Raw genomic sequence first — 23,591 nt, 5'->3', positions numbered from 1 at the left:
GCCTCTAACGGGCGCCCGGTAGCAGCGCAGGCGAGGTGCGAATCACCGTTTAGTACCGCCCCGCCCCTCCCACCTCAGGCCCCGCCCCTCGACTGACCGTGCCCCCGACCTCCCCGCGCATGCGCAGTGCGAGTCGCCGTTTTCCCGCCCGCCGCGGTACTGTAGGGCGCTATGTGATGGGTGGGCTCGGTGTCAGGGAGTGCTGTGGGGAGCAGCGTCCCACCGGCAGAGCCGAGCACACAGCGGTGCTGGGGCTGGGGAGGGAGCGGGAGCTCGGGGTTGGGCGTGTAGGGCGGTGGCTGAGCCTCAGTGCGAGGAGGGGCCCCTGGGGAAGGGTGGGCTGCCGGTGGGATCGGCGCGGGAATCTCACCGGGGTTTGCTTCTCAGTTAAAGGATGAAAGGCAGCAAGGAGCTGTTCTTGGTGAAATTCGTAAAATCTTCTGGAAGATCGAAGTATTTCTTGAAAGCTTTGGAGGTAGGTGTAAGCTGTGGGCCTGCTGGATGTTCCACTGAGGTGATCTCGCTGGTAAATCATGCAGTCTGCATGTGTACATCTGGGAATAAAGCTGCACTTCCCTAGCAGAGGTGTTTCAGAGCGATCATACTGACCAGGTTGAACAAGTGATTCTGTCAAAACTTGCTGACGTTGAGCCAAGTGCTGGGTAGGCCCAGAAGGTTCATGTAGTGGTTACTTATCCACTGTAATAGGAAGAATGTGGAATTTTTTCCCACCTGGAGAGGCTTGAGGAAGCTGAAGGCTGTACGACAAGCTCAGTTTGTACGCAATGTTTAAGTCTGAATGCTGTGAAAAGCTGGGGGGTGAGGGAGGCTCTTTAAATGCCTTATGTCTGTTCTACCCTGTACTATTTAGGGTGGCTTTTGCTGTTTCAAGTAGATGTGCTTTTGTAATTTCCACAGTATTAACTGTTTGTGGTTTATCAATTAAGTAAACGTGGTCGTATGCATTGTTTTCCTGCAGTCTATAAAAGAATTTCAGTCAGAAGAACATCTCCAGATTCTTGAAGAAGAAGCAGCACTCAACATAAAAGAAAATGATAAATCCCTTTACATTTGTGATCCTTTCACAGGTGTTGTTTTTAATCATCTCAAAAAGGTATGCTACACATCAACTTATTCCAGCTTTATTCTTTCTTTTCTAGGAGCTCTTATGGATGTTCTTAGACTGCACATTTTTTCTTCTTGCACTAAATATAGTAGTATGCAGTATTCACGATGAAATCTTTAGAGCTTTGCTGCATGCTGTATTTAGTGGAGAAGACAACTAGTAAAATGTAAGGATTATTAAGAAGTAGTGGAAAACTAAATAGTGTGGTCAGTTCTGATTTTGCTGGAATCAGGAAGCTGGCTCTCGTTTTTTTTCCTCCTGAGTAACATGTTTTTGTTTGACAGGCAAGAAATTGTCCCGCAGACAAAGATAGGCTGTCTGGAATCCAATGGCATGTTAGCTGTAGGATGTACTGTTTTTATCAAGCCCAGAAAGCTTAAGAAGGTTGTACTGCAAATTTCCAACAGAATGTGAAAACAAAACTGTCACTTATCTAGTAAAGCTGGACAAGGATAGGCAAGGGCCCTGCCTTCCCCAGGATTCCTCAGGTACAAAGAAAACATTCTTTGCTCCAGCGTACCTTCTGCTCATTTTCTTTGTTTTGTTTCTTTTCCATGTTATTTAATTGCAGCTTGGTTGTAGAATTGTTGGACCACAGGTAGTCCTGTATTGCATGCAGACCCAGAGATGCGTCCCAAGAGCTGAATATCCCGTGTATAACATGACCATGGCTGACGTAACGATATCCTGTACCACCTTAGATAAAGATGTTCGGGTAACGTATTGTACACAGTGGATGGTTTAGCACATTTTTCTGTGGCATGTGCTTTGTTTATTGCTATGGCATCAGTCGTAGTATATGCAACTGTGATACAATATATGTGCCTATATCTATGTATATCTGGTCTTTCTATGGTTTGTAGAGTATTTGTCATTTATGTAGAGAACTGTGGAGAGAAAGGAAGTCTTTTTATAATGTATGATATACAAGCATGCATGTAGTGGTGTATCTGTATCTTATAAGCATATGTAATACTGTAATGTAGTCATTAATAATTAATATGTGTATATTTGAGGATTTTTTTATTGGCTGATTGATGGATCTGTTGGCCAGCTATCATGCTGAAGACAACATGTTATATTTCTGGTTTTTCAGTCTATGGTTAACATTAAATATCCAGCCAGCTGTACTTCACGTGAGTTATGCTAAACTTTTCTTTTTATATATTGCAACGTTGTCATTTTATGTATGCTACCTGAGAGAACAACCATCAGAAAATTTTTTTACTTACGGTAGTAACATCTTTCCTTAAGGTTGTGTATTGACATTTTTGATTAGTTTTTAGAAGAAACCACTGAGAATTGAAACTGATTTATTTTTGAATGTGATGTAGGTTCTTAATTATTTTTTTCTTTGGATGATTTTCTGTAATTTCTCCATTCAGGAAGAAGTTCATAAATATGTACAAATGATGGGTGGACGTGTGTACAGAGACCTCAATATGTCAGTAACTCATCTTATAGCAGGAGAAGTTGGCAGCAAGAAATACTTAGTAGCTGCTTCTCTGAAAAAACCTATTTTGCTTCCTTCTTGGGTTAAGAGACTATGGGATAAATCTCAGCAAAGGTAATGAAAACAGAAATGAAGTAAAACTTACTTTGTGTTGGGGTCTAGTAATTCTTATGGTTATACACACTGCTTTCTTTTTCAAATTGATTTTACTGAGACAAAAAAGCATATTTTTTTCCCCCTTTCATTCTTTTAGCATGATGAGATATACTGATGTTAACATGGAAGACTACACTTGTCCTGTGTTTCTTGGCTGTACAATTTGTGTAACTGGCTTAAGTAGTTCAGACAGGAAAGAAGTCCAGCGCCTCACGGCTGAACATGGTGGGCAGTATTCAGGGCAACTCAAGATGAATGAATGTACTCACCTCATAGTTCAAGAGCCAAAAGGTAAAACTTACAGCATACATATTATCTTCCCTCCTTGACTTGAAGTAGTGTTGCTCTTGCTGCTTCTGTATAGAAAAGTGGTGTTGATGGGAAGAGTGGCATGGGCACTCTTACCTTGCTCGAAAGGTAGGAGAAGAAAGAAAGGTGAATAAGAGAAGAAAGAACAGCAGAGACTCTGAAGAAGAGTAGAGGGAGAGGAGGGATGAAGAAATCTAAATTTTTGGGAGAGTGTGATAGGACTTAGTTTATATGTTGCTTGAAATCTGATACAGAATTCATGATTTATTTTTTTTTAACAACCTATTCTTTGTACCTTCTGAACTCCCTGTAAGCTAAGATGAAAGCTTTCTTCTCTCTTGGAGGGAGAAAGGTTTGTACTTTCTTTGTGAGAAGAAAGAATATTTCCTATTTCATAAGCTGGTAGAATGAGAATTTTGAGATGAGACAGTTAAGTCTGATCTCTGCGTGTTAGAATGTGCTGGTACTGGCTCTGTATCACAGTTTATTCAGTAGATAGAGAAAAATAAAACTGAAAACTTCTTGTAGGTGGAGCTTACCAAAAGTGTATGGTGAGATGACATACTGTTAGCAATGCTGTTAGTGGTGGGAACCCTTGATGAAAGCTCTGCAGAGGGCTTCTTCGTACTTTACTGATTAATAATGATTTTGTGCCCTATGATGCAGTACCCATGAGCTCACTGTCAAGGAGGTTTTATTCTAACTTCAAATAAAGGCAAGTAAATAGCAGCTCATGAGATGAGTTCAAGGTAGTACAACTTGCGCCCCAAAATCAGTTATTTGAGTTTTCAGATTTTAATGTGCATCCGTCTTTCAGTGAACACAAATGCACCAGTCTTTTAGTAACTTGCATTTTTAAAATTTTATTTAACCTTGAAAGGTCAGAAGTACGAATGTGCCAGAAAATGGAATGTCCACTGTGTGCCTGTGCAGTGGTTTTCTGACAGCATTGAGAAGGGCTTCTGTCAAGATGAGACAATGTATAAAATAGAGACTGGATCAAAACTAAGCAGTACACCCAGTACCTCGACACCCACCAGTCACGCCAGCAAGCTTGACAGTAAGTAAGACCTTTTAAGATGCATTTAAGGTAAGGTATAAAACATTTGGAATAGTAAGAAGGAAGAACTGTTTAGAATTAGCAGAGTGCTCTCTACTTTTGTAGTGATAATGTTTTGAAACTTGGTTTCTGTTTATGCAAAAAGCTGCAATAGATTACTTTTAGGGATGTTAAATATTGCAACGTATATGGACTTAAACATGTGAATAATTGTTTATAAGCCAATTTGATTTAGGTGTACTTGTCTGCTTAAGAATCAGTGGTTTGTATCTTTAAGTCCTAAAAGTGCAGGACTAGTCCTACATTTATAACTTAGGTCATGTGTCTGTTGTGAATTAAATCATAGCCTTAGAGGGAAAACAGTTGCTGACTTTCATGTATTTATCTTTGTTTATTCTGTAGGAATAGCAGGAAAGGTGAAAGCATTTTGCAAACAAGTATGGTAACATAAAAGACACAGCCAACTTAAATATGGTTTTTATTTTCAAGTAGCTGCTGTTGACTGCTACTTCAGGAAATGGCTGAGTGATGATGCACTAGGTTAGCACTACCAATAGTGTGCTGGGAATTCAAGTTTGATATTATGAAAATACATAACTCTCTTAAATCATTGAGCTTCAGGTTGAGTTCTTTTACTACAGAAAGGCCTTTCTCTTATGAAATGATTATTTCTATCAGATCAGTTGTCTACAAAAGTGGAATAAAAGCTTTGAAAATTGACTGTTTTCAGTGACTTAATTCACAGATAGCATCCACAAGGGAATAAACAACAGGCACATAAGCACTGTTTCTAGTAAGACCAGTATTCAGATACGTGTGTAAATAAACCCTTGGTTTAACCAAGGCCTTACTTATCTGTTTTTCAGACTACGTTTTCTTTTAGCGCAACGAAATCAAGTGTGACAGCTTTCTTTTTTTTCTTTTTTTTCTTTTTCAGTTAAGTAATGGAAAGAGAGGAGCCAAAACTAATGCATCTTCTTTTGTTTCCATTAAAGCTCATTCCCTTTCGGACGTCAGCTGCATTTCCAATGTAAATTTGAGTAGAGTTAATGAAACTGCTTGTAGTTCTGCAATGAGCAGCAGACTGGATCCTCCTCCTGATGAGTTGGAGAACTTGGACATAAGCTCTTTTCAAGCTCCTGAAGATTTATTAGATGGCTGTCGAGTATGTTTAACAATAGATTTATTTCAAATGTTCCGTGCAAGCACACTAGATTGAGGTGCTGGCAGTTGCTGCTAGAGTAAATTATGTTGCTTTATCAGCAGCAAATAACGTTTCTGTTTAGTTTATATACTGCAGCTTTTGTGTGCCAGCAGCATATAAAATAATTATATTAAATATATAATATGCCTGCATTTTCATAAACATACTTTTAAATACAATAGTGAATGGGTTCCAGTAACGGTGTGTCATTTTGCTTTTTGTTTCTTTATTTTGTTTATACAACTTATTTCTGAGTTCTAGAACAGTCATAGCAAGCTGTATCAAAATAATCTACTTTTTTTCTTTTTCTTGAAAGCCTTTATCTTTGCTGTGTTTTCATTGCAGGTCTATCTGTGTGGCTTCAGTGGTAGGAAGCTGGACAAGATGAGAAGGCTTATTAACTGTGGTGGTGGTGTTCGATTTAATCAGCTTAATGAGGATGTTACCCACATCATTCTGGGGGAAAACAGTGACGAGCTGAAACACTTTTTGGACAAGACGCTTCACAGGTTCTGATAGCTGTATTGCCTAAGGACTACTTCTGCCTTGCTTGTTTTCTCCCTCCAACTCATAAGCAAGAAAATATGTATTGATTTAGAAATCTTAAGTAGCTCTTGTCTTAAATAAGAAGAATTAGAGCTGGAGTTTGCAACTTGAATACTGTAAATTTTGGGTTGTTATGAGTTGCCTCAGTAAATAGAAAAGTGTTCTCACTGGTGATTAATGTATGAATATATTGAGAAGGAAGGATTTGGCAACTCAGCAGTGGGCTTATATAATGCAAATAGTAGAAAATAAATAAGAAACTGTCTGTCCTCATACTTAAGCATGATGACTTAAAGTCTGTAAAATCTGCTAAGCATGCCTTAGTATTGGAGTTACAAACTTAAGGTGCATGTGTGTATACATAGTTTGTAGAGTGGGAAGCAAGAATCACAGTTCTGAGACCTGCTGTAACTTGTTTGTATAACGCTTTATTTTATAGGCCTCATATAGTGACAGCAAAGTGGTTACTGGAGTCGTTTAATAAAGGCTGTCTCTGTCCAGTGGAGCAATATATCCCTCAAAACTACCAGCTGTTAGTGAATACAGTTTTGGAACAACCTGATGCAAAGTTAGTTCTTCCCAAAAACAGCAGCATCTTGAAGAAGAAAGCTGTGAATGTTGTAAAGCTCCAGAAAGCTGCAGAAGACGACTTCCTCTCTCAGTATGTCAGTAATGATTCTACATTAGGTAGGTTCAAGGCTTACATGCTGTGGACAGTTGAACAGATCATGTAGAATTTGAGTTTTCAAGCATTTAGTTATTAAAAATTGAGTATTTTAACTTCAATGTTGTATTTTTAGGAATCATTCTCCATGAAGCTATTTTGAGTTGTCTTTGTTCTTGTCAAATTGCTACCCTTTTTTTTTTTTCTTTTCTCTTCTAGTTGAAGCTGAGAAACTAGCATCTGGTAGCTTCAATGATGTTACTCATGTGACTGTTCAAGAAGAGAATCAGTCTTCAGTCTGTAATGGTTCTTTGGGAGAGCCTTCTGCACTGGGTGAAGGAGGTTTATTTGCCAGGAAGAGATTTCTTCTTTTGGGTTTTGGAGAAGAAGATGAGTCCTGCATTGCAGATCTGATTAAGGAGCATGCTGGGAAAACTGTGCCGCTGCAAAGCAGAATCATTGCAGACTATGCTGTGGTACCTTTGTTGGGGTGCTCTGTGGAACCAACTGTTGGTGATGTTGTCACGAATATATGGCTGGTAAGGGAGTTATATTTTCAGTTCCATGAGTAAACATATGTATTATAGATACGTCTTGCTAGAATGCAGAGTTACTGGTGGCTTTTCTTCAAATAAGATGTTGAGAAATTAGTCTTATTTCTTTTGGAATTTGCTAAATGAAAGCATTCTGCAAAGCCTCTGCATCTTTATGGTATCTTAGCTATTTCAAAAATGAAATTTTCTACAGGCTTGTTAAATAAGACTTATGATTCAAAGGCTTCTGGGCTGAGGGTCTGCTAGCACTTTAGACTCAGAATGGCTCGGGTTAGAAGGAACCTCAAAGTTCATTTAGTTCCAGCCCTGCTGCCAAGGGCAGGGTTGCCAACCCGTAGATTGAGCACTAATCGGGTTGTCCAGGGCCCCGTCCAGTCTGGCCTTGAACATCTGTAGGGATGGAACATCAACACCTCCTTGTGGCAAATTGTTCCAGCACCTCACCACCCTCTCGGTGAAAAACTTACACCCTGACATCTAATCTAAATCTCTCCTCCTTTAGTTTAAAACCATTCCCCTTTGTTCTATCACTGCCTACCTGTGTAAAAAATTGTTTTCCCTTTGCTATTTTCTTTAAATATTGGAATGCTGTAATGATGTTTTTCTAGAGCCTTCTCTTCTCCAGATGGAACAAGATCAGCTCTATCAGCCTGTCTTTGTAGGAGAGGTGTTCCAGCCCTGTGATAAACTTCGCTGCCTTCCTCTGGACCTGCTCCAAAAACCACATTTTTTTTTTGCTGAGGCCCCAGACCTGGACACAAGACATCAGATGGGGCCTCATGAGGGCAGAACAGAGAGAGACAATCACTTCCCTCTTCTTGCTGGCCATCTTTCTGTTGATATAGCCCAGGATACTTGGGCCTTCTGGGCTACAAGTGCTCACTGCTGACTCATTTTAAGTTTTTCATCTAACAGGACTGCTGAGTCCTTCCTGACAGGGCTGGCCCAAGCCAAGAGCAACACCGTGTACTTCACTTTGTTGAAGCTCATTATAGAATCATAGAATGGCCTGGGTTGAAAAGGACCACAAAGATCATCTAGTTTCAACCCCCCTGCCATGTGCAGGGTCACCAACCACCAGACCAGGCTGCCCAGAGCCACATGTGAAAATGGGCTTAAATTCTAAATATTCTCTAAATAATGAATTTGTAGAATAAGGCGTTGACTAAGAATGATTTCATTTGATATCTTTGCACTTAGTGTTTCTTGCTACATCCTTACCACAGCTTTCTGTATTTTGGCAGAGAATGAGTCTGCTTTTTTATATGAGGTCAAAAAAACCCCACGTTGTTTTCTAATAGGGGACTTGTGACATAGATTAAGTGCTGTTAGTATTTTTCAGTATTAGATAAATCTCTGTGAAGTGAGTCTATATAGTCAGATTGTGCCTTGAGCTACTTTAGGGGAGCCTCCAGGGTTGGAGGAGTAGTAACTGGGAAGTTCTGAAAAATGCCTAAGTCACTCAAACCTGACGAGGCTAATGTTATCTAGAAGATAATTTGTCTAATTGCATGTGAAAAAACTTTATCAAATGCAGTGATAGAAACAGAACTGCTTGTTATCAAGTCCATAAATGCTCTTGTACATTAGCTGAGTTACTGCAGTTTTCTGTTGCTGTTTGGCTTGATTTGTGTTTTTATCTATATTGTCATCTTTTTAAGGTAACGTGTGTGGAACAGCAGCTCCTCTTAGATCCCCAGTCCAATCCGCTTTTCACACCAGTCCCAGTAATGGAAGGAGTTACTCCTTTGGTGGACTGCGTTCTTTCTTTTAGCCAATTTACTGGTGCAGAGAGAGACTCGCTGGTTTATCTGGCAGGACTTCTAGGAGCAAGGTATATTCCTTTCTGTTCTTATACAGCCATTGTGATTAAATCCCTTACAAATTTCTTCTTTTATAGAACAAAAATATTTCAACATAAAGTTCTTTTGGATTCAGTTTATCTAAGTTGTGACTATGCAGTTATTTAGCACTTTGTTAGAGAAATCTGGTCTGTTTTCACACGGCCTGATTTCTGCCAAAATCCCCTGAGTTAGTAATTTTATAAATTTGCTGACAAAATTGACACACAAAAATGTCAGTTTTTCACATGTCAGATTTTCTACATTCATAGAATCGTAGAATGGCTTAGGTTGGAGAGGACATTAAAGATCATGTAGTTGCAGCCCTCCCAGCAAGGTTGCCAACCACTAGGTCAGGCATGCCGGATCCCTTCCAACCTGGCCTTGAATGCATCAAGAGATGGGGCACCCACAACCTCTGCGTGGTCCAGCAGAGCGTTCCATTGCTTCACCACCCTCTGAGTAAAAAATTTCTACCTAACATCTAATCTAAATCTCCCTTTTTTTTCTTTTATTTTTTTTTTAGGTTAAAGCCATTTCCCCTTGTTCTCACTATCAGACCATGTAAAATTTAGTCCCTCTCCTGCTTGTAAGCTCCTTTCAATTACTGGAAGGCCGCAATGAATTTTCCTGCAGCCTTCTCTTTCTGGACTGATCACGCCCAATTCCCTCAAGCTGTCTTTATAGAGAAGGTGCTCCAGCCCTTCATCATCTTTGTTGCCCTCTGGACCCACTCCAGTAGCTCCATATCCCTCCTGTACTGGTGACCCCAGGCCTGGATACAGTGTTCCAGGTGGGGCCTCATGGGCAGAGCAGAGGGGGACAATCACCCCCCACTCCCTGCTGGCCACTCCACTTTTGGTGCAACCCAGGATATTGTTGGCCTTCCAGGCTGCAAATGCACACTGCTGCTTTTTGTCCATCAGGACCCCCAAGTCCTTCTCTGCTGGGAAACAGGCCTTGGATAATTCTGCTGGTTCTCTTTGTGTTACTTGAATGTATTTTATAGCATTATAAACTTGCCACAGGTTAACCTTGTTTATGACTAAATAAATGTTTTATCAATCTAATTTTAGAGTCCAAGAATTCTTTGTGAGAAAAGCCAATGCAAAAAAGGGAATGTTTGCAAGTACCCATCTTGTGGCAAAAGAGCCGGATGGTTCCAAGTATGAGGCTGCAAAGAAGTGGAATTTGCCTGCAGTCACTATAGCTTGGCTTTTGCAGTCTGCAAGGACAGGAAAGAGAGCAGACGAAAGCAAGTTTTTGGTTGAACATGCAGGTGCTGAAGGTTGGTTATTTGCAAGCTAGGGAATATGGGAAGGAAAGTCAAATGAATGAATACACTTTCAAACAAGTGTATGTGATATCTGTGTTTTTTTAAAAAAGAAATCAGATGGCTTGCTTATATTTTATTTGTTTCCTTTCAAAGATGAGAGTTCCATGACTAAGCTTAGCAAGACACCACCAACTACTAAATTTCCTGATTCTCCAGAACGACCTGCTTATCTCCACAAAGCTGGGAAAAAAACAGCCGTCACCCCTCTTGATATCAACAGGTTTCAGAGTAAAGCTTTCCAAGCTGTAATCTCTCATCATATTGGGAAAGCAGCAACTCCTCCTGCACCAGGAGGACTGCTACAAAAAGAACCATCTTTACACCTTGATACACCATCAAAATTTCTTTCCAAAGACAAGTTATTCAAGCCTTCTTTTGATGTAAAGGTAATGTTCTTTGCAAATTTTTGTGTTGATAGAGCCGTTGAGTTTAAAGATGTGCATAAACTTAAAAACAGCACAAAAATGTTATTGTAAGCCTCTTTACCCTGTTAACTACAGCCTTTCTATTTCGAATAAAGCCAGAAAAACAACCTCTGTTAATTTGCATATATTTCTAGTTAACAACCTGTGAATTAAATCTGTTGCATAGTGATGTTTTAATGTCATTAACAAAGCTCCTTTGTGCCTATTGCATCTTATGTGTTCTACACTTCATAGAACATAATCTGTTCTTTACATTGAACGACTGACAAATATAACCTGAAGGCTCGTTAACTCCTCCAGATATTAGGAAACAAATGCTTACTTGTTCTGTGATGAAATGCTACCTTAATGACTCTTTAAAAGAAAATTATTACTGCAAATTGAAACATGGATTAGGGCTTTGGATTCACCGTCTCATTCTGAAAGCCAGGAAAAACTATCAGCTTTAAAACATGGTAAGGAAACCACCAAGAGTGCTGGAATAGCTGTTGAGTGAATTGAATGTGCTTGTGAGGCCTTTGGATTTGTTTTTCATTATCAAGGCCTTAATTAGAAGGTGAATTCACTGATTTTTCAGTCAAGTTGTTGGGTTTTTGTGCTAGTGGATTTCTTTTCCCCACTCCTCTCTTCCTCCCCCTCTTCCAGTGGAACAACGCACATTGGAAATGGCTTGTGATTGGGAGTACCTGGACTTGGCAGCTGGCTTCTTTCCATTGCAGGCAGTTCTCCCTGGTGACAGTGAAAAAGAGGATTAAATCATCTCTTCTTCCTGTTTTAAATATGTATACTCTGAGATTGGGATTCTCTTGTATAGCTTTTGTGCAGTGGTACTTTGATTTGTGCTTGCTAGCTGCTACTGTAGTACACAGTCCTGGTTTTATGAGAATGTTGATTGTAATGCCTTCATGAAGGTCAATCAGTTACTTTGTTTTTTTGGTAGGATGCTCTGGCAGCTTTGGAAACTCCAGGAGGTCTTGGTCAAAAGAACAGGAAGCTGAGCACACCTCTTTCTGAAGTCATTGGCAGAAACCTGAAATTGGCACTGGCAAACAGCACTCGGGCTACAGGAGCTCTTACTGCCAGCCCTCAGCTGAAGGCTGCACAGCCAGAAGTGGTAGGAGATTTTGGTTTTGAGTTTTTGGAACATAGATTGATTAAGAAAATGCTGTAACTTTTGTGAGTTAAGTTATAAAGGAGTTTGTGCATTGTGATATATTTGAGTAAAAATGTGTATGATTATGCGTCTTCAGCGGTGAATAAAGCAAGACAAGGCAGTAGGCAAAAATTGAAAAATCTTTTTCTCCTGTCTGTATTGTCATCCCAAATACTAAGGAGTTGCTGGGCTGCATGGTTTATAAAGCTGTGACAATTCAGTTTTTGTAGTATTAGGATAGTAGGGTTTTATAACAATTAAGAAACTCCTAGGCTCCTGATGAACAGGATTAAATATTTCACATTGCACTGAAGTTTAGAGCTCCAGCCTAATCTACTCGAGAGAAACCAGGCAAACAAGCAAGAGAAAAGAGTGTTTTTAGTACTGCTTCTCATGTTGTTCACAATGTACTATAAAGGAGGGGATGAAACTAATGGCATTCAGGAAGGGAAGGTTGTTACTTCTTATTCTGTAGTTTCTGAACTCTAACCTTTTCACTCTGGTAGAGTGGAATGTTTTTGTGGTATCAGGTTTGATAATTCCCTAATTTTGGTGCTTAGGGAAGTGGTCAGTTTGTGATGAAAAAAGCATAGTATGGTTTAGGGAGACTGGCTAAGAGTGAATTTTTTGTCTTTGGATTCCTAGTGCTTGGAAGGATAGTTGTGCTCTCTTTTGATGTGGAGATTGGGAGAAAAAAAGTGTTTGCTTTTTCCTGTTATTGGAAATATTATCACATATTGCACTAAATACTTAAATATTATTGTTATTCATGCAGACACTTTCTAAACATGATTTTTTCTTTCCCTGTACTTGAACAGGAAGAAGAGCTCAAGCCTCTAACTGGTGTTGTTATATGTGTTAGTAAAAAACTTAGTAAGAAGCAAAGTGAACTGAATGCTATAGCAGCTTCTCTTGGTGCAGACTACAGGTATCAAACAATAAAGCATAACTTCTAAGCTTCTGCACTTTGGGAATTGAAATAAATATGAATCTTAGCGTTCTAATACCTCAACTGTGGGACCTTTTGCTATACCTGAACTTTAAGGTTCACTATCTTAAATGATTTATGTCTAAAAATACAGCCACATGCTAATACAAAATAAGTCATGTTTTCTCTGTGTTCCTGATAAGTCCGTCTTGACAAAACTTTGTCCTGAAGACTACTAGTGTTGCAGAAAAATGTTCTTTCCTTCTTTTTTTTTTTTAAATTGCAGAAGATAATGAAACTTTTGGCATTTGGAAAGTTTAAAATTGACGTTATATTTTAGATTTTGAATCTGATCTGAAAGTGTGTGTGTGTCTCTCTGGCTCAGAACTAATTATTTTACAGGTTGTGAACATGGCCAAGTTCTGTGATTCGAGAAACTAAAAAGAATAGGTTGTTACTGAGAGGAACTACAAACTATTTCCATTACATAACAAATGTTAATTGTTATGAGTTTACACTTTAAAATCCTATATTTTATTTTGAGCTTCATGGACTGGTATTCCAGTTGCAACTCAGCATATAAGTAAAAGAAAAACACATAATAAACTGCTCACATTTACTTAAAGAAATTGATTTGGAACTTCATTTACTTAGTAAAACAAAAAGTAACAACAAATCAAAACCCCAAACTGTCTTTTAAACCTTTGTCAGAGTAAGTTTTGTTTACTTCGGAAATGCTTTCAGAAGAGATTGAAGGCATTCTGTCCTGAAACTGAAAGTTGTCTTTCTTTTGTTATGGCTGAATAAATAACGAGCCCACTTTCTTCATCAAAGTAGGTGTATTTCTAGGATCAGCTGCTGATTCTTTTAGATAGGTAATTATATCCTCAGGTTGTATTTCATTTTATTTTCTAGATGGTGTTTTGATGAAACAGTAACACACTTCATCTACAAGGGAGGACCAAATGACAACAACAAGGAATATAGATCAGTTAAAGAACGAGGAATACATATTGTTTCAGAACACTGGCTTTTAGAGGTATGAAGCTTGTTTGCTTTTTTTCTCCCTCATACTAAAAGTGAACAGAAAAGGAGGCTTAAAACTCATTAGATAGCATTTGATTTTCTGTTGGAGTTTACGTTGAACATATATAGGAATTGATGTTTTACATTCTGCTTTGAACTTCTAAATTGAACATTTTTCGCCGGCATGCATTTCCCTTGTACTCTGTAAGGGAAAAAGAAATTCTCTTCCATTCAGCAGTTCTGCTACATGTTTCTCAGAATGAGAGCTGCGTTTTTCTCTTGTGTAAACTACTTCTTTCAGTGATCCTTTTCCTTTACTTAAATATGGAACTTGTATTAATTTTCTGCCAGTTTCTCATCTTTATAATATTAACTAATATTGTTACAGTGTGCCCAGGAATATAAACGGCTTCCTGAATCTCTCTTTCCTCACACTTACAATCCCAAAATGAGCCTGGACATCAGTGCGGTGCAAGATTTCAGGCCCTCCTCTTCCAGTAAGCTTTCCCCCACTGGAAAACCAGCAGAAGAAAATGAGGTATAGTGTGTGATAGAAATGAATATTCTATGGCATCATTGGAATTCAGCTCGTGCGGTCGTTTAATGTAATAAACAAAGTTGATTCTTTATTCAGTGATGTGCTGAAGCAGATTTCACTGGTGATTAATAGCCATTGCAGATGCTACTTCATGCTTTTCCTGCATTTGTAATCCTCTTCTGGGACAACAGAGGCAAACACAGACACAAATTTCAGGATTAGAAGTGCTTTCTGAAATAGTGTAGTCCATTCCTTGCCTTCTTTTTTAAGTGAACAAGAGATCCAAGGCATAAGCTTGACTTAGTAGACCTATAGGCTGCAGAGTAGGTGTTGTCATTAATGCTATCTTTTCAGTGTCTTACTGTCGTTGTAGTGGCAGAAAGATTAGCTTATTCTAAGGCAAGATTATTCTTCATCAGAATTTTCACAAGTGATGAACAAAGGTAAAAACAAAAGATGTGGTATTGAAGAATCTACTTATCTTTATTGACTTTAGATTATTCCAGTGGATGAATATGATGCTGAAGATGATTTAACTACTGACCAAATAAAGGAAACAGTTGGCATAGGAGAAGAGCACATTGGAATAAGTGAATCCAAGGGAGGTAAATAGAAATTCCTGTTTTCAGAATAGTCACATAATGTCAAACTGCCAGTGTAAGCCTTCTACAGTTTCAGGTGCTGAATGTTAAGATGTGAAAGCTACTTATATCTGTTTACCAGTCAAATACAGCTAGCCACTGTTGCTTGGTATGAGGGAGGATTTTTCTCCCTAGTATAAAGATCTTGCCAGCCCATAAAAAATAGGGTAATCCACTACAAATTACTTAGTTGCTATTTCTTTAAGAAAAACAAAACAAAAACAAACAAACAAAAAAACCCACCAAAGTTTGATTTTTAGCACAGAAAATCAGTCTTGTATACATTTTTGTGTTACGTAAAGAAATGTGTTACAGGAGAGTTGTGGAATATAAGGTAGATCACATAAACAATTTCAGAAGTGATCCAAATGGGAATTCCTGCTTGTGACAAGAAAGGGGTGACTTCAGTCATAAATCATTTTCCTAGATAGTCTTTCCCTCCTTGATTGTATAACCTTCCTCCCTGATACAGGGGAGGAAATTGACTTGAATGGCTGTACTTTCCACTTACTGTAGTAATCTTAATCTTGTGGGCTTTGTTTATTCTCTTGAAGTTTTAACCCAGGCGCTGGAAATGAGGGAGAGCTTCCAGAGGCAGCTGCAGGAGATCATGTCTGCCACATCAATAGTGAAACCACAAGGACAAAGAGGATCCCTTTCAAGGAGCAGTTTTGATAGTTCTCCAGCCACTCCTGATAGCACGCGGTCTGTGCGAAATGGCCGCAGCAGGGCCTTGGAAGCTCTAAGGTATTGATTTTCATTTCAGTGTATCTTATCTTGCCCTCTCTACTCAGACAGTCAATGAAACATGAACAGATCTCCAGGGTTTTCAGTTGTATTGTCTTTCTGTTCTGATATACTTCATTTTCTTGTAATTCAGAATCTTTAACAAGACCTGCTAGATAAAATCACAGTATTATCTTAATCCTAAGATTACATGTAATAGAGTATATTTGCTTTTCAAGAAAGTAGTAGAATATAACTGCTTTTCAATATTGAAGTGAATTGTGGTAACCAACTAATTTGTCTTCAGGTTAGCTAGTGTTGTTAGAGATATTTGAAGAAAACAGCACTGCAGTAGTTCAGTACCTCAGTCATATACAAATAGTAGTTGTTCCTATAAAGCATTTTGTGAATATTGATCCTCTTTTCATTTCTCTCTGTGTAATCACAGGGAATAGGATTTTAGCTGCAACAGTGCTGAGCTCCAGTGAGAATGTAATTGAAATCTTGCAAAGTCATTCCTTTAGTCGGGAGTTTATTTGCAAATTAAAAGATTCAGTAAAGGGTAGAGTGCTGATTATGGAATAATTTATCAGTGTAACACATGGTGAAAATATCTCCTACTTACATTTTCGTTGCCTTTTTTCAGCCACGCTGACCCTTAAGCCCACAAAGACAGATTGCCAAAGCTGCTTTCATACTGGAGGCTTCCACTTTTCTGGACATGCTTTCTAATAATGTCGCTTGGATGTTACAGTTGATGTGATTGTTAAAACGTTACCTCTTAGAATGGTAGTCTTCTGTAAAAACAAAGGAATATTTAAGGTATCTGTGCTTTTTCTCTCAGGCAATCTCGTCAGGCTCTCACAGATATCAACACGGAGCCATCCCAGAGTGAGCAGATCATCTGGGATGATCCTACAGCAAGGGAGGAGCGAGCGAGACTTGTCAGCAACTTTCAGTGGCCTAACAGTCCTTCCCAGTACACGGAGCCAGCTCAGAGTAACGTTAATAGGAACATGGATGAGTCTGCCTTCAAAGGGTCCATAGCTGATGCAGAGATTGCTGGTATAGGTAAAATGAAATCAGAAATAAAATACCATTTTTCTTTGCTACAGCATTGGGTTGATCCTTGGAGATTTTAAAATATGATAATGCTTAAATTTTACTTCAAAAATACAAAATACTTAGAGAGTGAACATCGTTGGCATTTCTTGAATGTAGAATTATACTTTTTTCATCTTTGAGCTCTGTGTTGCTGTTTCTTAAAAAAAAAAAAAAAAGAGCTTTCCTAATTATTTGCCATCTGTGGTTAAACACCCAGGCAGCGGCAGCGTTTCTCTGAAAATAATCTGTATCAACTTTAGAAAATATCTTCCACAATTTCATTTGGATCCTCAGCTGACTTCCAGCTAACAAGTCAGGTAGATGCAGTGGGATTCAAATAGGAATACTAGTAGCAGAATGTTTTTAATATCAGTAGGTGAAGACTGAAGGAACAGAAAGAAGATAATTGTGAGCGCCAAAAACAGTATCTCAGAGCTACTTATGAATTTGCTTCAGCTATGATTTAGTCAAGATACTGTGTTCATCTTTCCTATTATTTCTGAAGTCTCAATCTTCTGCTGGGACTAAGCAGGACTAAAGCAACACGTTTAAGGTTTTTCATCCATTTTGGCTTTCTTCCCACCTCCAGACAGATAGACAGATAGAATCATTTCCTTCTCTGCCCATTGCCACCTCTTCTCACCCCCCAACAAATCTGCTTTGTAGAGATTCTTCTTCTGAAAAATTTCCACTGAAAACTAATGCTGTCCTAGAGGAGGTTGAAGAAAATTAGCTAAATTCAGTTTGTTTTTTTTTTTTTTGTTTAACTGAATAAGTACATTTAGCAAAAGAAATTAGACCATTTGAGATTTTTCTGCTTTTCAAAACAAGGCATCCAGGGACATAGTCTGTAAGGTTCAATTGGTGATCTGTGTGCCCTTTTAAGAAGGGCAATATTGACATATTAACTGTGCATTTTGTAGCACCCTTTTAGGATAACTACTTTTGTACTTTGTCCATAATTATATTCAGCCAAGGACAAGTCCTGTAACAGTGTTTTACTTCCTCAGTTGTTCCTGAGGCTGGAGATGGAGATATGATTGAAGATCTGAAGAATCCCGTATGTAGAGATCCTGAAACACCCACTAAAGATCACTTGATCCCCACTCCGCAGGCTCCCAGCATTGCATTCCCTCTGGCTAACCCTCCTGTGGCACCACAGCCCAAAGAAAAGGTTTGACATTTGAAGAAATGCTCATGATTGTATGTGTTCTAAAAGTGTAGCTATACTTTAAGGGCTGCTCTGAAAGTAGTGCCTCCTGTATTATTATGTTTGCCGATAACATCAGAGGCAGATGTCGATGGTATGGCAGTAGAGGTTAAATGTTCCCAACAGTATTCCATGACATGTTGTTGCCGTGTGACAGATGGCAGTAGGGGTGCAGTCTGACAAAATGGTGTCTGACATGCAAGTGCATCTGAAGCGAAGGTGTGGCATTGAATTCTTCCATGTGAAAAAACTGGCACCCATTGACATTCATCAATGCTTGCTGAATGCTTCTGGAGTCTAAACTAGATGTGAGCACACTGAGTTGGTGGGTGGTGCATTTCAGCAGTGGCAACAGCATCCATGTGAAATGCACTGAGAGGAGCCCTATGGAGAGGGAGTTGGGGTCCTGGTGAATGAAAAGCTGGACATGAGCTAGCAGTGTGCTTGCAGCCTGGGATACCATCTGTATCCTGGTGGCCAGCAGGACGAGGGAGGTGATTGTTCCTCTCTGCCTTTCTGAGGCCCCATCTGGAGTACTTTGTCTAGGCCTGGGGCCCCGGCACAAAAAAGACATGGAAGTGACAGAGCAGGTCCTAAAGAGCACGTGAAGATGATCAGAGGTCTGAAGCACCTCTCTTACGAAGATAGGCTGAAGGAGCTGGGCTTGTTTAGCCTGGAGAAGAGAAGGCTCCAGGGAGACCTCATTGCAGCCTTTTGCTACTTTATGGGTGCTACTTTATGGGAAGGGGAACTCTAGCCATGTTAGGATGATGGAAAAAAGGTAGGCCTGTGTTCTGCAGATGGTATCTGGAATATAGGCTTAAGTGCCAACTGCCTATCTTCTGGACATAAATCTGGTTCAGGAATTTAATGTTGCATAGCGAACTTGAAAGTAAGTAGGAAAATGAGTTTAGGCTTTTGCCTTCAGTGTATTGTTTGATGCTCCAACTTCCAGCATCAACAATGTGTCTTCAGAGGGCTGAAGTGTCACGTTAGTGATTAAACTGTGGTGGAAATATATAGGGAGCCTTGGGAGTTAAAGAAAGCCTGAATGGATGAGGCAGTGTGATAGATGGATGATGGTTGCTTCATGTTTTCAGCTTGGCATTCAGTGAATATGGATTAGTTTTTATGACAGATTTGTTCAGATCTGCCCTAAAAAAAGGGGGAACCAAGAGGATGTTAAGCAGGAGCTTACTGTTGATTTGATAAGATCCAGCTTTTGTTAAATGATTGACAGATTTGGTTCTTCTTTTCCATGCTAAAAGAAAACTTAACATAAAAATAACCCAGAATTGCTTGCAGGGAAACAGTCAACTGTCAAACTAATCTTTCTGTAATATTTCCAAAATCTGTTGCTATATTTTCAGGCTGTTATAGAAGATGAGAAGGTAGATGAAGAACCAGAAAAATGCCGTAAATTTCAGCTGTCTTCTCTTAATCCTCAAGAAAGATTTGATTATTGCCATCTGATTGAGGAATTAGGTACCAGATATTTGTGAAATGCATGCAATAGTGTGTGTTGTAAGCTGGGAAAAGAAAGGGCTTCTGTTAATGACTCAGCAGCTCAGAGGTCTCAAATTTATGGTTTTCTGTGCTTGTGAGCAATTCCTTGAATATATTATTATTATGTGAGTGATCAGCTTTGCCATAAAACAGCAATGGTTTTGTATGCTGGCAGTTTCTTTTAGCTGTCTCCACAACAACCCCATTCTTTACTGTTGGGAGTGTCCTGTCTCTGTTACACTACCACTTTTTTTCTTTTCCCAGAGTTCCTCTTTCCTTGCCAGCTTCTCCCTCATCACTTCAATCATAATATTTTCAGTGTAAATCTGAGATTTTTTAAAAAAATTCAAATAATTCTCACTTTGAATGACCTTTTGCGGTACAGCCTGAACTCTAAGTAACATGAATCGTATTAAATCCTCAATTCCAAGGTGGAATAGTACTTGAGAAACAGTGCTTTGATCCAAGTTGCACACACATTGTTGTGGGACATCCTCTTCGAAATGAGAAATTCCTGGCCTCGATGGCAGCTGGAAAGTGGGTGCTTCATCGTTCCTACCTGGAGGCGTGTAGAGGAGCCGGCTGCTTTGTTCAGGCATGTAACTTTGTTACTGAGAAACTAGAATGTTGCACTTTTTTAATGTCTTGAGTGGCTGAACATTGGGAATTTTAGAGGCTCCAGTACCTCAGAAACTTTTGGCAAGCTCGTCTCTGAAAATAGGTTCCTGACCAAACTTGTGGGAAGTTTCTATGCATGGCCATGATAATTATGTGCATTTAAGAGATGTATCTCTAATTCTATCAGGAGCTGCTTTGCTCAGATAAAATTGATGCACAGAACTACACTGAGTTGTGATTTGTTCCGGATGGTTTTTTTTTTATTATTATTTATCTTTCTGCTAGTGAAGTTGACAAGACTTCTTTGTAATTCATGCCTCTGATTATTCTAGGAAGAAGATTATGAGTGGGGAAGTGATTCCATACTTAATGTTTTGCCTGGGATCAATGTAAACCAGAAGAAGCTAGCGGTTGCAGCCGTGAGGTGGAGGAAAAAAATTCATAAAGGAAGGCAAGAAACTGGAATTACTGAGGTATTTAGATGTGTGTTGGATGTAGGGTGTACAGTGTGGATGGCTTAGACAGGGTTTGTCACTGAGAAACCCAGAAATTTCTCTGGCAGGAAAAGTGAATCTGTCTTACTAAGAACAAAATGGCTTAACTGGATATCTTTTAGTTAGTTAAGTAACCTTTTAGAGCTGATCTATTACATCCTAATCTATTCCTGAACCACCCACTGGTCATGCTTTTTGCACAGCTAGACAGGTGGCTAGTGATGTATGTAAGCATAATTCAGCCATTAAGATGCCTTTGTTTGTGCTTCTGAGCTCTAGCTGGGGTTCTCCCTTGGTTTTACCAGGAAACCATGGCTGGTGCTGGCAGTAACTCTTAGAAATCCCTGCTGTGCCATACAGGGGAATACAGCCCACTGGACAGCAGTTTCCTATATCTAGCAATGGACGTAATACTGTACTTCAAACAAGGCAGCAGTTGACAGCTCTCCCAGAGTACTTTCTCTGATGTCACACAGTGCAACTTCTGCAGTGTTTCTGTGATATTTTTGAAGGTGGAACAGGAGCTCACCAAGTCCTTGTAGCTGCTCTCTCCAACCAGACACAGAGGTATTCACCAAAAGGTGAATACTGCCAGTGTCTGAACTGCATCAGTGTAACAGTGTAACTCACATGTATTTTATAACCTCCTTTAAATGAGTGTTAGTGGGAGAAATTATGTCCCTTGCCTATTTGGAAATATATTGACCTAAGTGCTCTTACTCAGCTTTGTAGCTGAGTATGCAATAGAGTACACAGGTTTTCTTAAGATGTTTGTTTCTTGTTGGTGTTGCAAGTGTTTTGAATGGAATGGTTTGCCCACCTTCCATGCAGGTGGAATGGCGTGGTGGAAAGCTGGTGGAGTGCGTGGTGTTTGCCTGATAGTTTTACACTGTGCTGTTTTTCTGCCTTTTACAATTTAGAAAGACAAAAACAGATGATAGCAAATGTTTGTCTGATAGGTACACCTGAAAGAGGCAAGTGAGGGATCTGTGAACATCATTATGACTAAATGGAGTCTTTTATCTAGGGAGCGTTCAGTGGCTGGAAAGTGATCCTGAATGTTGATCACACCAAGGAAGCAGGATTCCGACGCCTTCTTCAGTCAGGAGGAGCAAAAGTATGTAGCTTTCTGGGAAAAAGAAAGTACACAGTACTGTTATATTTATCTTCTGTTGTTGTTTTGTTGAGTGTTCGTTGTTACTTTTTAAGCTACTGGTATAATTTCTTAAACTCTGTGCTGGGTATTGTCCATGCTAGTAATAGGGCCTAGCCAAAATTGCTCAGGCTGCTGAGCACAGAATTTGTGGGCCCTGTTCTGATGAGAGGATTGGCTTTGAAAGGTAAAGATGGTACAGAATGCACAGTAAATAGTATTTTGTTTTGTGTTGGTTTGATAGTTGAGTGCGTGTTTATAGGTCATGAATTGCATTTATCTTCCCTAGGGGAAGGAACACAAAAATTAATAGCTTTTGTCTTTTGTGTTTTAATCTGTAGGTGTTTTCTGGTCATTCTGTGTCTTTCTTCAAAGAAGCAACTCATCTCTTTGCTGACTTCAGTAAGCTGAAGCCAGATGACACCAGGGTGAACGTAGCAGAGGCGGCAGCCCAGGGAGTGAACTGCTTGAAGCCAGAGTACATTGCAGACTTCCTCATCCAGGTGTGTGCTGTGCAGGCAGGACAGGGCAGGCCCGCCACCTCCAGCAGGTCACTAGGAGCCTCTGCCAGAGCAGGGAGCTTGGAAAATATTCAAGATGTGCATGTGCAATGTTCATTTTATTAATTTACATCTTAGAAAACAACTGAGCAATTTCTTTGTTCTCAGAAGATCCTCCTTGAGCTAAGCAACTTTTTTTCCCTTTTCCTCTATTGAAGGATCCGCCTCCCCCAATGGAGTCCTACTGCCTGCCAGAAGCTGAGCCTTGCTTCCACAACAGCAAAGAACTTGGGGCTGGGTTATCCCAGAAAAGAAAAGCACCGGGAGAAATGAGCAGTGTCAAACGATCCAGAATGCACTGAGAAAGTTCTGTACTTTTAATTTGTATATTTTATATATTTGTATTTATATTTTTTCATCCTCACCATAAAAATTAAAAGCTTTGACTTTCACTTCTAATTTGTCCTGAGATTAAAATAAGCTTACAGTAATATTCATAGGGAAGATCTCCTTGGTTACCGGTGCTGTTAATGATTTGGTTTACGGACAGCATTGTATAATAAATAAATACTTTGAGATACTTAGCATACTTTATGTCTGTGTTGTAGGGAAAGCACCACTTGATGAGAATGCCATTGCCACGGCCAGTCATTCCAGTAGTGGACTTATATGTTGAGTATTTCCTCTTGGTTTTGCCCCAAGAGAAAATACCAAAAGAGAAACTAGACTTAAAAAAAAAATACCAAAAAAAAGCTCATAAATTTTAGTAATAAGTTATTCCATAAAAAACTTCAAGTTTTTGCCATTCCAAATACTAACAAATGTGTTAACGAATACCAGTTGTACCACTACATCTCTGACTTGCTTTGGGGTCACATACTGAAGACAGTGCTGTTTACTAATGCCTTAAATACCACAGTTTGGAATTAACTTTGTGTTTCACTGGTGATGTTGCTTTGGGTTTTTATATAGGTAATGGGTAGTAGCAGACAAGACCCAAGGGGCTGTAGGGTATTTTTTTGGTTGTTCATTTTTTCTCCTCTGCCCTCAGAAAATGCTACTATGGAAGGGTAGTGCTACTATTTGCATTTCACAGCTAAGCTTCAGAGATGTCCAGGAGCCACACAAGTCCTGTGAGTACTATGACACCAGGGGGCTGGACAAAAGGGCAGACTTGGTACAGTGGGCTTCTGAGTGTGAGAAGCTCTCCAGGTATTTTTTCAGCACTCTTCTGAAGATCTGTACAGCTGCTGACAGTGCCCAAGTGGAAACACCTGCAGTGCAAGGAGCCTGGGCTGTCACATAGGCAGGGCACAAGTG

The 23,591-nt window shown here is 39.5% G+C and overlaps 1 protein-coding gene across 1 annotated transcript; it reads left to right on the top strand.

Moving 5' to 3' along the window:
• Positions 1–72: 72 nt before the first annotated feature.
• Positions 73–22,847, top strand: TOPBP1 (DNA topoisomerase II binding protein 1). Its single transcript, XM_010712939.3, has 28 exons — positions 73–156; positions 388–475; positions 980–1,114; positions 1,698–1,841; positions 2,512–2,693; positions 2,833–3,026; positions 3,925–4,104; positions 5,100–5,269; positions 5,654–5,817; positions 6,294–6,541; positions 6,738–7,057; positions 8,734–8,906; positions 9,990–10,201; positions 10,343–10,635; positions 11,615–11,788; positions 12,646–12,755; positions 13,671–13,794; positions 14,170–14,319; positions 14,816–14,924; positions 15,515–15,707; positions 16,531–16,757; positions 17,801–17,964; positions 19,371–19,485; positions 19,938–20,101; positions 20,457–20,597; positions 21,646–21,735; positions 22,113–22,274; positions 22,490–22,847. The coding sequence occupies exons 2-28, from the start codon at positions 395–397 to the stop codon at positions 22,631–22,633; spliced, it is 4,563 nt and encodes a 1,520-aa protein (XP_010711241.1). The 5' UTR covers positions 73–156; positions 388–394; the 3' UTR covers positions 22,634–22,847.
• The last annotated feature ends 744 nt before the right edge of the window (positions 22,848–23,591 follow it).

Source organism: Meleagris gallopavo, chromosome 6 (genome assembly GCF_000146605.3).
Source record: "Meleagris gallopavo isolate NT-WF06-2002-E0010 breed Aviagen turkey brand Nicholas breeding stock chromosome 6, Turkey_5.1, whole genome shotgun sequence".
NCBI lineage: Eukaryota > Metazoa > Chordata > Aves > Galliformes > Phasianidae > Meleagris > Meleagris gallopavo.
This window is presented reverse-complemented; position numbering and strand designations above follow the sequence as displayed.